Here is a 17,143-nt window from a genome sequence, read left to right on the forward strand (position 1 = left end):
GCATAATGTCATTATGATTAGCAGTATCTCTGTTAAAGGATATGGAATTCCCCCCTCTCAGTTGTCCAAATGATAAAAGAAAAGTTGTCATTGTACGCTATCCTTGCTAATCAACTTAGTCAATTTTCTTTTTCTTCTGGGCTGGGCTGCTCCTCCACCACCTTTGGCATGATCCAAAATTGAGAAAATGAGGATAAAAATGACAAGTAGGAGACTTCAGAAGGAAGACAGGTAGTGCAAGTTTTGAGAGACTAATGGGGAAAGCATAATGGAAGAAAAGGATGCCTGAAATAAAAGAAAAGGCATTGAGGGCTTCCCTGGTGGCACAGTGGTTAAGAATCCACCTGCCAATGCAGGGAACACGGGTTTGAGACCTGGTCTGGGAAGATCCCACATGCCGCAGAGCAACTAAGACCATGCATCACAGCTACTGAGCCTGAGCTCTAGAGCCCACGTGCCACAACTACCGAAGCCTGCGTGTCTAGAGCCCGTGCTTGGCAACAAGAGAGGCCACCGCAATGAGAAGCCCACACACCGCAACGAAGAGTAGCCCCCACTCACCCCAACTAGAGAAAGCCTGCGTGCAGCAACGAAGACCCAACACAGCCAAAAATAAATAAATAAATTTATAACAAAAAACCTAAAAAGTAGACTAAACACACTCCAGTATTAAAAAAAAAAAAAAAAGAAAAGAAAAGAAAAGGCACTGAAAATCAGTTTGCCTACTTCATAATTTTCCCAAAGTCCCAAGGAGTAGCCAAAGATGTGGCTCAGGGGCCTTACTGTAAATGCACTGCATAAAACTAAAGCCAGAGCAAAACTAAATCTCTGAACTAAGGCACCAGTGATGGGCACCAGTCTTCCTCTTGGATACCCAGTACTATTCAGAACATGCACTGAAGGTTTGTCATCTTGACCTATGTCCATTCCTTCCCAGCAGGTCTGTACTTTGACTAGAATGGAAAGAAGTTGGTAGTCACTTCTGTTATCTAGAGCAACCTCCCTGACAGTGTCCCTGACAGGACACTGTACATTTTTCACCCAGTGTATCACTTATAGATTTTTTATATTGATCAGGATAGACTAACTGCTGTATAAACAATCCTAAAAATCTCAGTTTAATTAATTTAAACTCAGGTTTCATTTCTGTTCATATCACAGTCAAAGGCTGGATGGTAGGCTGTGAAGTGGAGAAGATTCTGGTCTACATAAAGAATTGGAGATCCAGGCTCCTTATACCTGTGGTTCCATCCTCCTCTAGGTACAAGGAATCCTCTCTATTTAGCTTCCAAATGGGAAAAGAAGATCACTCTGGAGGTTTTTACAGGCCATCCTTCAAAGGAATGATATCAATTCTGTACATATTATATTAGCCTAACACCAGCCTCATAAGAAAGGAGGTTAGAAAATGTAGTCTAGTAGTGTGCCCAGGAAGAAAAGGCCTTGGATATTGGTGAACACAATCAGCATCTAATACATTATTAATCCATAATAAGATATTGTTTTAACCAAAGAGAAAGTATTAACACTAATGTCAATGTCATTAATTATTATTAAGGTTGTTTCTAGAATTGTGGATACCCACCCAGATTCTTTACAGGAACTGAATGCATTAGGGCCTTTCTAACACCCTAATGCATGGTCAAGCACTCCTAAACCTTGAACTGCCTGTACATGTCCATAAACAGGTCATCATTACACAATTGCATTGTGATATGCACACATGTCTAGTCATTATTAAAAAATGATGGACAGGCCAGTATTATCCTAATATCAAAATCATATGAAGCCATAACAAAGACAGAAAGTTATAGACTGATACCTCTTATGAATATAGATACTAAAACCTTCAAAAAATACTAGCAAACCAAATCCAGCACCATAGAAAAAGAATTATACACCATGACTAAGTGGGATTTATCCCAAGAATGTAAGGTTGGTTTCACATCTGAAAATAAATTAATGTAATACTCCATATCAGTAGAAGAAAGCAAAAATAGCACATGATTATCCCAGTTGACCCAGAGAAAGCATTTGATAAAATCCAACAAACTTTAATGATGAAGACACTCAACAAAGCAGGAAAATAAGGAAATTTCCTCAACCCAGTAAACTGCAACTATGAAAAAATCCATAGTAAACATCATACTTAATGATAAAAGTCTGAATACTTTCCCTATAAGATTGGAAAAAAGACAGGATATCTGGTCTCACCATTTTCATGCAACCTTGTACTGAAGTTTCCAGCCAGGGAATTGGGCAAGAAAATGAAATAAGGCATCCAGATGAGAAAAGAAAAAGAAGTAAAACTATCTTTATTTGCAGATGGCATGATGTTGTATATGGAAAATCCTAAGAAATTCACTAGAAGACTATTAGAATAAAGTAGGTTAGCAAGACTGAAGAATAAAAGATCAATATACAAAGATCTACTGTGTGTCTATACATTAACAATGAACAATTTAAAAATAAACTATAGAAAGCAATTATATTTATAATAGCATTGAAAAAAAGAAAATGCCTAGGAATGAATTTAACAAAATATAAACAAAATTTACACTGTGAAAACTATGAAACATTATTAAAATTAACTAAAACAGACATATAAATCGAAAGCCTTTCCATGTTTATGAATCAGATGATTTAATATTGTTTAGATGATGATGATATTTCTCAAATTGATCGACAGATCCAATGCAATCCCTATTAAAATCTCAGTTACTGTTCTTTCTGAAATTGACAAGCAGCTCTTAGAATTCATATGGAAAATCAATGGACACAGAATAGTTGAAACAATCTTGGAAAAAGAGAACAAAGTTGAAGGACTCATTTTTTTATTTCAAAACTTACTACATAGTTACAGTAATCAAGACTTATGATACTGACATAAGGATAGACATATAGATCAGTGGAATAAAATTGAGAGTCCAGAAATAATCCCTTACATTCATGTTCAATTGATCTTCAACAAGGGCACTAAAAATAATTCAATTAGGAAAAACAGTTTTTTTTTCAACAAATGGTACTGGAAGTGCAAAAATCTGAAGTTGAGCCCCTTGTTTACACCATACACAGCAGTTAACTGGAAATGGATTAACTATCTAAATATGCAAGTTAAAATTATAAAACCCTTAGAAGAAAACATAGGAGTAAATCTTTGCAAATTTCTCAGAGGCAACAAAAGAAAAAATAGATATACTGGACTTCATCAAAATTAAAAATGTTTTTGTTGCAAATGATAACATAAAGAAAGTGTACACAGATGGCCAAAAAAGCACATGAAAAGATGCTCAACATCACTAATTATTAGAGAAATGCAAATCAAAACTACAATGAGGTATCACTTCACACTGGTCAGAATGGCCATCATCAAAATATCTACAAACGATAAACGCTGGAGAGGGTGTGGAGAAAAGGGAGCCTTCCCCCACTGTTGGTGGGAATGTAAACTGGTACAGCCACTATGGCGAACAGTATGGAGGTTCTTTAAAAAAATAAAAATAGAGCTACCATTTGATCCAGCAATCTCACTCCTGGCATATACCTGGAGAAAAACATAATTCAAAAAGATGCATGCACCCCAATGTTCATTGCGGTACTGCTTACAATAGCTAGGACATGGAAGCAACATAAATGTCCTTCAGCAGAGGAATGGATAAAGAAGATGTGGTACATATATAAAATGGGATATTACTCAGACATAAAAAGAATGAAATTATGCCATTTGTAGCAACATGGATGGACCTAGAGATTGTCATACTGACTGAAATAAGTCAGACAGAGAAAGACAAATATCATATGATATCGCTTATATGTGAAATCTAAAAAAAGGGCACAAATGAACTTATCTACAAAACAGAAATAGAGTTACAGATATAGAAAATAAACTTATGGTTACCAGGGGATAAGCAGGGGGAGGGATAAATTGGAAGATTGGGATTGATATACTACTATATATAAAATAGATAACTACTAAGGACCTACAATATAGCATAGGTCAATACTCTGTAATGACCTATATGGGAAAAGAATCTAAAAAAGAGTGGATATATGTATATGTATATGTATATGTATAACTGGTTCACTTTGTTGTACACCTGAAACTAACACAACATTGTAAATCAACTATGCCCCAATAAAAAATTAAAATAAATAAATAAATGGCAGAGCTGGTTCCAGGACCTAAAAAAATAAAAGAATAAAAATAAAATAAAATAAAATTTGGATCATTCTTTAAAAAGAAAGAGTGTAAAGGCAATAGAATTGAAGAAAATATTTGCAAATCATATATCCAAAAAGAGTTTAGTATCCAGAAAATATAAACAGCTCTTACTACTCAGGATAAAAAGACCATCTAAGTTTAAAAATGAGAAAAGACTTTGAATAGATATCTCTCTGGATAAGATATACAAATGACCAATAAGCACATGAAAAGATGTTCAGCATCTTTAGTTATAAGTGAAATGCAAATCAAAACCACGAGATACAAATTCCAACCAACTAGGATGGCTATCACCAATAAGACAGATAATAACAAGTATTGGAAAGGAGAAATGGGAAGAGACCCTTTTACATTGTTGGTGGAATGTAAAACAATGCAGTTACTTTGGAAAATATTTTGGAAGTTCCTCAAAATGTAAGACATGGAGTTATCATATTATCCAGCAGTTCCATTCCTAGGTTTATACAAAATATTATGAAAACATGTCCACACAGAAATTTGTACATGAATGTCCATAGCAGCATTATTCATAATAGCCAAAAAATAGAAACAACCCACATGTTCATTAATGGATGAATAGATAAATAAAATGTAGTATGTCCATGAAATGGAATATTATTTGGCAATAAAAAGAAATAAAATATTGATACCTACTACAACATGGATGGATCTTTACAACGTTATTCTGAGTAAAAGAAGCCACACATTATATGATTGCATTTGTATGAAATGCCCAGAATAGGCAAATTCATAAAGATAGAAAGTAGATTAGTGGTTGCCTAGGGCTCAGGGTTTAGTGCGAAGTAGGGAGCATCTGCTGGTGGATACAGAGTTTATTTGGGGGAAGAGTGATGAAAATGTGCTAAAATGAATTGTGCTGATGGCTGCACGCCTCTGTGAATGTACTGAAAACCTTCAAATTGTAAACTTTAAATGTGTGAATGCAAAGATGTGAATTTTATTCCAATAGAACAGTTTTCAAAATAAAACTATACAACATAACAAGGAGCAAGCGGTAGTATAGTAGGAAGTTAAACTCAGGTAACTTGGTGTGTCGAAGACAGGTTTTCTTCACCATGTAGGGTACATGCCACAATTCTGGGGCTAGAGGACTGTATGAGGCTTGATAGGATCCGCTTCAGCGCTTCCCATGACCTGGCTGGTCCTTATCCTGAACAGGTTGAATACTCAAACTTTCAACCTAAATTAGTCTGCTGTCAGGACCTGGGAGAATCCTACAGTTTGAGAACACAAATCCCCAAATCTGCCATTTCCTAGCATCACCTGTTGGAAATATACCCTTTGTAGTTTTCACAGTAAATTGTCTAAGATTTAAGATTTACTTGTTCGAGCGCTCATTTCCTACCAAGCTAAAACCTCACGCCTTCGATAACTCTTTCAAAGCAACCATTTAAATATAATCTTATCAGTAAGCCCTTCCCTGAACACCGTACAAATTAAATAACAAGAACCTTTCTCTCCACCTTGGCACTCTCTGTATATCTTACTCTAGATTTTGGGGGGCTTTTTTGTTTTTCCCCATAATACTGATCACCCTCTGATATATTACATATACATGTGGTTTTGTTGTTCATTCTCTCTCTCCTCCTCTAGAACGTAAACTTCTTCAGGTCTGTGACTATATCAGTTAGCTTTTCACTATGACAAATTACTCCCCAAATTTAGTGCCTTAAAATAAATAACAACCATCTATTTAGTCCACAAGTGTGTGCCTTGACAATTTGGAATGAATGAAGCTGGGAGGTTTCTCTGAGGTCAGTTGTGCTCACTCTTGTATCTGCAGTCAGCTGCTGAGTTAGTTGAGATCTGTCTGGTCCACCATGACTACTCTCTGCTCCAGGTGGCCTCTCAGTCTCCAACAAGGGAGCACAGGCTTGTTCACATGGTGTTTGGGCAGAGTTCTGTGGGAGCATGTGAAGAGTGCAAGGCCTAATGTGTTCTGTACACAGATCGTAATCACATTAATTCTGACCCATTTTATTGGTCAGAGAAAGTCACGAGGCCAGCTCACATTTAAGCAGTGAGAAAGCCTCCGTAACTTGATGGGAGAAACTGAACACCGCATTGAAAAAAAGGTGGACACGTGGAGGGGAATAACTGTGGCCATTTTTGTAAACAATCTACCAGAGATACTTCATCTGATTTTCATTTTGCTGTATCCCAAGCTCCTAGAACAGTGCCTAGCCCATAGGTGCTCCAGAAATATTAGTTAAATGAATGAATGAATGAATCACCTGCCTACCACTCCTGAACAAGAGGCTGTTCCACAAATCACCCCTTCACTGTTGCAAATCTTTACAATATAGTATACGCTTTCAAGACACTACATTGTGAATATTTGCAATTAGAATCCTGTTTCTACTGTTCTTTTAAAATTAAAACCAGCTTTCAGAGTTTGATTTCTCTCTTTTTAGTTCTTGCAAAGTCAGACTGATTGCTACCAGAGACCATGAAAATATGGTGAAGCACACCATATTTCATAGAATGCTTCTCCTCCAAGTACTTTGGAGAAGTTTCAAAACACTTTCTCATCAGTCTCCACAGCCAGCCAGCCAAGTAACAAGATAGGTGAATCCTACTGTCTCCTCTTTCCTTTTCCCCTTCCTTCTCTTCCCAGCCAACCTACTTCCTTTTCTTTCTTCAAAGATGAAACCAGCTGAGACACAACAGAAGGACCACTCGCCAGTGTAAGACAGCTCCTTGAAATTCTGGCCTGGCGAACTTTCTGAAAGGCTGAGCAATTCTGCATGGTTATAGACAGGCAGCTTGGATATACCTGAGTTAGGACTGGATATGGAATTGTCTGTGGACCCAACTTATTTCCCCATCCTTGTCATTGCCACATGAGCAAAGTGATTTGGAAAATGGAATTCACTGGATATTTTAGCCTCAGGGATCTAGATTTTCTAGTGATATCTAGTTTAAGGATCAAACAAGTCTGCTGTGGTTCTTGATAAGTGGACTTGAAGAGCAAACTGTATTGCTTTGCTCTTCACTTGGTCAGCTGGACAGACCCAGTCTTCTGGGCTTCAAATATCATTCTTGGCACACTGCCTAACATGGTGTGTTTGGGGTACTCTCCTTGAAAGGCTGCTGTAGTCCCTTGGAATTGTGCTCCTCCAAAAACAAAGCACACATTCTACTTTTAAAAAACACATCAGTAATCAGGGAATTGATCTGACCATTGCTCTATGAGGTGGTATTCTTCACATAATCACCCAAATGACAGATTGTTCAAATGCTGTGCCACGTGTATCACTACCTTTATCAGCAGATCCCTTCCATCTGGGCTGGGAATTCTTTTAGCAGAGAACAAAGCCTTTTCATATTTATAGATAAAGCTGAAAAAACAAAGACCCATAGGAGAAGCAACTCTGGACTTTCCCGTTTCTGTCGTTCGCCCAAATCTCCTTGGCTCAAAACCGCACTGGCATTGTTAGCTCCCTTCCTCTTCACATCCAGCCACCAACTCTTGCCAGTTCTCTCTCTGATGCATTTGTCAGTCTTACCAGCATCCCACATTCAGGCATTTATTGTTTCACACATGCACCATTGAAATTACCTGCAAACAATACACTTCTGCTTTCATTATTAGTGGTTCCCCACTAACTAAAACTATAGTTCTTGTTTTTAACCTGGTATTATAATGCTTCCATATATGATCTCTAGCACATTTTTATGTATGTACCAATTACTATGTGAATCTTCTGCTTTGGCTAAAATGGTCTAATTAGTATTTCCAGAAGGATCTGCTATTTCAAATTTAAGTCGCATATTATTTGTGAAAATCACTGGGCAAAATCACAAATATTACATAAATATGAATTGTTGTACCTACCCCGGTCACCCTGTTGTCACTGTTTAATGGTTTAATGAGTTTCTCCTTATTCCTATGCTCTGCCCCTTACTCTGCTCAGAACATTCTTCCTCTATCTAGTTACCTTAATCCCCATTCCTTTGGTTCTAGACTCATCTTCTCTCTCTATTCCCAGACCCTTTATGTTGTTATAACACATGCGAAGTTTTGAGCCTGCATCTTTCTCTAGCATTACCACCTTCATAATCAACCCAGACTGATACACGTAGGAATACAGGTAAAAATTTCATCCCAGGTCCCCCACTTGACAGAAAGAGGGAATCAGGCTGTATTTGGCACCTCATGAAGAATGTTTGGCCTTTTATATCACTCCTCATGTATTCAGAGGTTAATCCTGGTTGCTCTACACAGCTTTCCCTACCTAATCTTCCCTACCCACACCCAGCCCACAGTGATCTTGTCCTCTGAATCCTTATAGAGCCAAATTCCTGTGATTTGTCCTGTTTAGATGATACATATATTCTGCTGTGAGTGTTTACTTAACCATAGTAATTTATTCTTGAATACCCAAGTAGGTTGAAACTCCTTCAATGTGCCAACAGCAGCTTATATTACTTTATAGTCCCATATTTCAACATTATCCAATAGAGCCTGACATGTGATAGCTGCTAATTGGTTATCTGGGCTTGTTAGTCACACTGGAAGCAACTGATAAAAATTCTCTCTCTCCTAATTGGAGTGTTGATAAAGGTTCAGAAGCCCTGTAGAAAACAAAAAGCCACTGTCTCCTTGGAGGAAGAGACACCAGGGAAGAGAGCAGAGGCCAAGAAGGGAAATATACAGAATCTAGAAGACAAATGTGCCAAATGCATCATTTTACTCAAGGTCAGGGATGTGTTTATGTAACACTTTTCAAATGAAAAACCCTCAATTCCTGTCTTACCTTTTCATTATTGGGAGAATATGTATGTACATACATAGCCTAAATTAGGCTTCACACAGCTTCAGAGTGCCCTTTTCTGTGGCCATAATAGCTGTGAACTTTGTTTTCCCCTTGAGGCTTACCAGGGTTTACCCTGCCCTGCAGCCCTCATTCTGACACCAGAAAACAGTGAAATTAACAAACATAACATGGGAAACAAAAGGCCTTACTGATGATTCCAGTATGGAAAAAGAGAGCATTTGAATTAATTTTAATATAGTGAAAGATCTTACATATAAAACCCCACTATCAAATGAGACCCAGCCAGAAAGGAAGTTGCCCTTCCACTTTTAATGAGTGACAAACCCCAAAACAATGTGTTACTTCATTTGAAACCAGGGAGGCTATTTTCTTCCAGCTGGACATTGGGGGGAAGACAGAGAAGGTGGTTCATCACCACCCACTGCTTTAAAAAGGAAGCATGAGCCCCTGGTGCTTATCCTAGAGGCTGCATTTCTCTTCTATAAGTCCCCCACCCTGTCCATATTAATTAGACAGATGCCTAAATCTTCACTAGTAGGTGTCAGGGAAAATGCATGGTCTCATGGCTAAAAGATGAAATGTTACCTTCTAATTCCAGAGACAGGAATTTTTAAAACAGAACTCACTCATCTATGATGAGTCTCTGTACTAAAACTAAATTTGTTTCTCTAAGTGACAGATCCCTGATGTGTATAGCAGGATCTTCTCCTGATAACTGTATTTTTTAACTTCAGCTTTAAAATTATACAAATAAATACAAGTAGACAGTGATTCTGATTAAAATAAAGATGCATGTGTTACTGATATCAGTTTATTGTAGCATTACAATGATTAAAGTCCTTTATTGTCACAGGGAAGAGTAAAGGTCAATTTTAATGCATATATACTTTACCTTAATGCAATACTTTAAAAGGAAAAGAAAAGCATCAGGGGTTCTTTAGTGCTATGCAGCTCTTTTGCACTTATTCCTCAAATTTCTCTATTGCTTTGGCAATTATATACTCCAGTTGGATGCTCCTCCCCCATTCTTGTGTAAATCCTCCAAAGCAGGAAGAACAAATGCCCAAAAGCCATTGCCATAGTTCTGTAAAAGACACAAATAAATAGACGTCTCAAGACTTCAAATGCTGACCAAGGCATAATTTGGATGAGCAAATTTCAGACTTGAATTATTTTATATGTAGAATTTGTTCTTAAAATTTAGAAAGACATACAGCAAAGTTTGTTTTTTCATATGGCTCTACTTAAATTATTGTGAGCAAAAAAGAAAATGAATTTTCGAATAAATAACTGATGGACTGGAGAAGCCTCCCTCATGTTATCCACCATAGTCCCTTTCAAGCATTACATATGCATAGACAAACCATCCACTAAGTTCCCATAGTTCTTATACTTTCTCTATATTAATGGGAGACGAGGCTTACTCTCAGTTTAGGTCCCAGAAAAAGATACCAAATGGAGCTTTGTTCGGTTTGGCAAACAATAAAATGGCTACAAGTGATAGAGCTGTCTTTTCACCTTAATTTTAACACAAGTGAACTTTCTCATTGGCAACTTTTGCAACATGGCTCTCAAAACAGCCCAAGCAATCATTCAAAGGGTACACATGAAGGGAGAGGGGAGTAAGAATCAATAATGTTGTGCAATTATTGGAAAACGAATTTAACTATAACAAACCTCTTGACCCCGGTCACATGGATGGAAATTTACATTCAAATGGAGCACCGAAAAACTTCCCTTCTGGGGACAGTAAAGATAACCAGTTTTTCAGCAGGAGTGGCAAGGCTGAAAGAATACTTTTAAGGGGAAGAAAGCTTGGAGTACTCCACATATTCAAATGGCAAGAGGCCGGTTTCCTGGCAAACCTGTGTTGCAGGGCAGTCAGGCCAAGGAGCAAATGTACAAGAGTCTCCGGGACTCCGCAGAGAGAGCACACCTAGCTAGTTCTTTAGGGCCTCATTATTTAAGGTAAGCGCCTGTGAGGTCACAGATCGGGGGCCCATTCTATTGAAAGCCCAAATTTCCCTTTTGGGAACCAAAGTCGTGGTTAACTAAGTGTCCTGGACGTCCTGCAGAACAAATCCTGTGCAGCGTCAGGATGCGCTAAACAGACCTATCTCCCTATCCGAAAAGGGCGAGGGGTGGAATTAGGGGGAAAAGAATCTGCTTCTTTTGGATAAACTTGCTCTTTCAGTTTCCAAGGGGAGTGCCAGCTAGAGCTCGGGCCCAACTGGAAAACGCCACCCCGTGGGACTTGCTGGTCTTTCTGGTCTCTAGAGCTTGGCTGGACCTAGAAGCGCCGGTTTCCGCAAACCTTAACTGTTGTTTACCCTCTATTCAGCTGGTCCTGGGGCATAGGCGGAGGGATGGCTCCAGTCGGGATTAGTTTTCAGTGCGCGCTGAGCGCACGCCAGACCTCAGAGAGGGCGCAAGGCTCGGGGATTCCCGGCACGTGGCACGCCCCCCCACCACCACCTTGCCCCAGAGCGCGCAGCGTGGTCGGCGGGCGCCTCCCACAGTAGGCAAGTGGCGATGCCAGCCAGTTCAGACTCGCCAGCAACCTGTAATAACAGAAGTCCGCTCTCCCTTCCCAATGACTGTCAGCTTCTTTAGTGAGTGCTGACACCAAGGCAGGCAAGGGTAAATTCGTTCTACCTCGCTCTGCCCCACTGCTCTAGCCTTGTACTTACAGGTCCACTCTAAGAGACAACTTCCAGCCACTTGTTTTGAATCCAAGAAAACAAAGCATGGGGCTGTTCCCGTGAGAGTTACTCTGGGAGTCTGCACCAGGAGGCGGAGATTCCCGGGGACACCTTAGGCACCGGGAAAAGCAGACCCTCCCAGATTTCCCGACTAGCAATTTAGTGCATAGGGACTCGCGAGGGCATAAAGGGAAGATGGAAAAGGAAATAAGGGATGAGACCGCAAAAACAGTGAACGTTTCTAGGGCAAGAAGGCGGGCGGGGATGGGGTTGCTGGGGGAATGAAGCAAAGTCCTGAACCTTAAGTTCAAGTTGTAGCAGTGAGGCGATCAGGTGGGAGCCTTTAGTGGGCGCGGCGGCTGGGTGTACACTTTCTTCTTCTGTGTGGATTTTTTTGCCTTGAACAGGTAAGGCTTAAACTTCCGCCGCGAAGATTTGGGGGCAGAAGAGGGAGGAGGCAATTGCTGGAATCAAAAGTGATTCCCAGACCAAAGTTTGAGCCAAGGTCGCCTCTCACAGACTCTAGGTTTTTCCCAGACTCTCTTGCCCCGCGGCTGTAACCTCTTTGCACGGGGCTCCCTCCTTCCCCGCTGGGAATAGAGGGCTGGGGGAGGGGGAGGGGTCTGGAAGCAGCGCGCGGAGCAGATGTGAATGTTAGAGGAAAAGTAGCAAAGGTTTTGATTCCAGAGGGCTGGGAGGAGTGGGCCTACGCGCCAGCTACGCCTCCATCATCATCGGCGGCAGAACTTGCACTTTATGATCTTCTTAAATGCGTTTTGGAAGTCCTTGTTGAAGTAGGCGTAAATGACAGGGTTGAGCAGAGAGTTGGAGTAGCCCAGCCAGTTGATTATGGCGCCCAACAGGGTGGGCATGTGGCAGCTGCTTTCGCAGAAGGGCAGGACCAGGGCCACGATGAAGAAGGGCAACCAGCAGAGGATGAAGGTGCCCATGATGATGCCCAGCGTCTTCACCGTCTTCCTCTCGCGGGCCAGGGCCATCTTACGCTTGGCCTCGGCGTTGCGCTCATTTTTCTTCTCGAAGGAGGCGGGGACGCAGGGGACAGCACCGGCCTCGCTGGGCAGCGGCAGGTGCTCTTTGGAGTTGCCCACCCGGTGCACTTCGATCACTTCCAGGGCGGCTCCTTCGTCGCCCTGCCTCACGGCTCCATTGGCGCACGGAGCCCCTGTTGCCTTGTTCTCCATGCCCTGCCTCCAGTCTTTGCTACCCGGCTCACCATTTACGCTCTTTCTGGGCTGCGGGGCTGGCGACGCCCCAAGGCGGTTGTTGGCTACCTTCTTCTCCTCCTTCTTGACTGTCTTGCGGATGCGGAATCGCGCGGCTCGGAAGATGCGCCCGTAGAGAACCAGCATGAGCAGCAGCGGGATGTAGAAAGCGCCAAAGGTGGAGTAAATAGTGTAGCCATGGTCCTTGCTGATGGTGCACGCGTCGGGGTCCGAGCGGTCTTCCGGGGTACGCCAGCCCAGCATGGGCGGGATGGAGATGAGGAAGCCAATGAGCCAGGTGAGCGAGATGAGTGCAGCTGCGCGCCGGGGCGTCCTCTTGTTCACGTAGTCGATGGGGTCTGTGATGGCCCAGTACCTGTCCAGCGCGATAGCGCACAGGTGCAGGATGGACGAGGTGCAGCACAGCACGTCGAGGGCGATGAACAGGTCACAGGTGACCTGTCCCAGAGTCCACTTGTTGAGCACCTGGTACAACGCGGCCATGGGCAGCACCAGCACCGACACCATGAGGTCTGTGACGGCCAACGAGCCTATAAGATAGTTCGCCACGTTCTGCAGGGAGCGCTCCAAGGCTATGGCGGCCACCACGCACGCATTGCCCAGCACCGCGCAGAAGATGAGCGTGCCCAGCAGCAGAGAGGTGATCACTTGGTAGCTGAAGGTCACGTCGGAGATGCCAGTAGCGTTGGCGCGTGTCCCGAAGGGACCCTGGGACGACGTAGTGTTGTTGCCCTGTAAGGGGCTGAGCACATCCATGCCTGCGCGCCCGGCAGGGGAGGGGAGGGGAGAAAGAGCTGCGCCAGGATACCCCTCGCCCCTCCCCCTGGGGTCTTCCGCCCCTCTTTCCTGGGGAGTTTCAACGGGGGAGGGGATGCAGGGACTCAAGCAGGAAGTTCTTACTGCTCAGGCGAAGGCATCTCCGAGAAGCAGCTAGCTTCTAGGCGCTCCCTGGGCTCTCGTAGTCCAGCGCGTTCAGAGACTCCAGCTGGGAAACGAATTGGCTGGAGAAGAGCTCCGGGATCTCCGGGCGGCGGAAAGGTGGCTGGAACGTTTCTCTCTCGCTGTCCATTTTATTATGCCACTGCCTAACTGGCTGCCAGACCCGGAGTCTCCCCACCAGAAAAGAATCTCCAATCTTAGAAGTATCTGGAATAGAGAAACACCGTCCTCCACAGTCACTCTGTAACCCTCCTCTCCTTGCTTCTCTCCCTCCCTCTCTCCCACTCCCTCCTCTACTCTCTTCTCATTCCCTTAAGCCCCCTCTCTCTTTCCCTTTCTCCCACTAGTTTTCCCTTTCAGTCTCCCTCTCCCTTCTCACTTCCCTTTATCTCCCCGGTGTTGCTCCGACAGCCAGTCTACCTCTCTCCTACGCTAACCCTCCCCCTCCCCTCCCGACACTTCCCCAACCCTGAGTGCCTCTTTCCCCTGGTTCCCCGCCCTCCTCTCTCTCTAGCTCAGCCTCTTTGCGTTCAAATCCCTTTTTGTCGACCGAGACTCAGAACTAGCTTACACGCACCCGATCCGCCGGTCAGACTAACATTACAACAAATAACTCCGCCTCCCACCCGGCCAAACTCGAGGGAAAACAAATCTAACCACGTTAATTACTTCATATTTCTGTCAAATTCTTAAGTAGAGTCAGCATCACAGAGTGGCAATAGGAAATGAGAAAAGGAGACACACGGAGGCTGAGTGGGGAGGTGGACAGTCCTGGGTCAGTCTGTAAATTACTACTAATTCATGGAAAGAAAAGGGCATGTGTCTTAGCTTTTTAAAAATCACCCCCGTTTATCATAGCACAGTCCAGCCTGTCTCCTTTGGGGAGGATATTGCCTCTGCCTTTTTTTAACCTTGAGGAATTGGGGGAGAAAGTAATTATAAAGAACCGGTCAAAGGACAGGTAAACAGCTGCATCTCAAAGTGAAGAAAATAATCAATTCGGTATGCATTCTACACACACACACACACACACACACACACACACACACACACACACACACACCTGCCTTTCCATCTCCATTGCGTTTTAAATTTCAGTGAACATTGCCATTTCCCACAGCTCCGCAGCAAGTAAATTTAGGGAAGGGATTTTTTTTGTCTTTGTGTTATAAATGAGGCCGGGCATTTTTATGGCCTTTTGCTTTTCTAACCAGAGTTTGCAGGACTCTAGGGAGAACTTGGTGGAATCCCTTGTCGCTGGCAGCAGAGTTTCTCGTGGTCTCCGAAACTGGGTTCAGCACCTGGGACAGCTCTAGGCAATGAGGACTATGTCGCCACCTTCCGGCAAATGCTTTAGAGCGCCATCTATAAACCCTTGTCTTGCAGAAAATAAGCAGGTATTGAAGAAATCCCACAACTTCAAGAAAGAAAACGACTGTTATTAAAAGAAAAGTAACTTTGAGTTTTATATTTTTTCTCCTCTTTTCTTCAAAAATTTCTTTTACTGTCATCTTTTGCTCTTTATCCTCTATATCAAGTCTATATTTTCTAGCTCTTTATGAAAGCCTGCAGCATTTGTCATTCAAAAGTTCTATCTAGAAATACAATTTTTATAGACCTAGGCAAACATCTTCACTTGTGTTGCATTTGTGCTAACAAAGGCTGAACTTTGGAACTCATACATTTTCACACATTCACCAATGGGGGATAAAACAATATTGGATTTTCCAAATGGGGATGACTTAACATAGAAGATAAAGAGACTGCTATGGGTTGGTTCTAAGGTTTTCCTTTACCAAGAAAACCAAATTTAATCCCATTGGCACCTAGATAAAGAATGGGATTTCTAATCCACTAGAATAGCATATAACAAACTTCACTTATACATTCTGATTACATGACTGAAGTAAAGGAAAAATACAGAATGCAATCCCAAAAGTAGATGACTCTAGATAACAGGCACAGATCCACTGCAGAGAGTCTTAATATTGTGTTCAAATTTGAGCTTTAAATTCTCCAAGACCAAACAAAAGAGCAGTCATGAAAGCGTCAAAGAAAATCTAGTTGGGCCGATGCACGCTGTAGAACAATGTGTTTGGAGATCAATTGTTTTACAACACAGTGCTGGACACAGTTCCCACTCAATCATTTCAGCATGCCACAACAATGAACCTGACATTTATAATGATTCATGGCATTGAAAAGAAAGAGATAAGTATACATGTCGATACTGGCTACAGACTCTGAAGAAATCTTTAAAAAATTTGTGAAGGTATTCATTCTCCCTTTAAAATCTCCTCACAAATACAGAACTAAGTAACTGTTAAAATACAGTTGCAGTTCCAAAAATTTTAATAGGAAAATAATTAAAGTCTGGATTCTCCAAAGATAAAACTTTGGAAATATAGATGATAACATAAACAAAGTGTAAAAGAAATTTGAATTTTAAAAAATATTTACATGTCAAGTTCAAACTTGAATATGAATTTTGTCAAATTTAGCACATATAAACATAGTGTAAATCAGTAAATATGTCAGTCAGCAACTGTGCATTCATTATTATTAAACCCAAATTGTTTAATAACTGACAAGTTTATTTTTCCTTTTTTAGAAAGCTAAAATGCTGTAAATCTAGTGTTAATATTTATAAGACTGGCATTTGCTATTCTGCTTTAATATTCTATGACACTGCTTTTTTTTAATTCAAGTTGAAAAAAACTCTCAAGTAGCTCATGTTTTTCTTAGAAATAATGTACATAATATTTCAAACATTTCATTTCAATAAGAATGTATAGGCACTCTTACGAATAGAAGTATAAAAGGATATGCAGCACTATGGTTCTACAACCTTCAAATGAATAGATAAACATGTAAAACTTTTTATTAAACTAATAATATTGTGATATATATTAAAAGCACAATGATGTTACATTTCTTCATGTTCACACTTTGCCAGTTCTTCTATGTTTAACCCTTAATGATACAGAATCCTGGATATGCCAGAAGAAAATGGTGCAAACTGAAGATCCTGGATAGTTAGGCTCTTGTTCTTCAAGGCCTCTGAAATTATCCTGAAGAAAAACTAACCTTAAAGCGAATATTACTGATGACATCATTTGAAAACAAAGCTTCCAGTCATTCTGCTTTTATTTCTTGTTTGAATTTATTAGATGCAAGTATAAACTTGTCAGTTATGGATCTGGGGTATGATGCATCATCCATCATGTGAAATTT

At 41.4% G+C, this 17,143-nt stretch overlaps 1 protein-coding gene across 1 annotated transcript; it reads right to left on the reverse strand.

The window, feature by feature from the left end:
* Nucleotides 1-12,457: 12,457 nt before the first annotated feature.
* On the reverse strand, nucleotides 12,458-13,726 carry HTR1A (5-hydroxytryptamine receptor 1A). Its single transcript, XM_060146097.1, has one exon. The coding sequence runs from the start codon at nucleotides 13,724-13,726 to the stop codon at nucleotides 12,458-12,460; it is 1,269 nt and encodes a 422-aa protein (XP_060002080.1).
* Between the last annotated feature and the right edge of the window lie 3,417 nt (nucleotides 13,727-17,143).

Source organism: Lagenorhynchus albirostris, chromosome 3 (assembly GCF_949774975.1).
Source record: "Lagenorhynchus albirostris chromosome 3, mLagAlb1.1, whole genome shotgun sequence".
Classification (NCBI taxonomy): Eukaryota; Metazoa; Chordata; class Mammalia; order Artiodactyla; family Delphinidae; genus Lagenorhynchus; species Lagenorhynchus albirostris.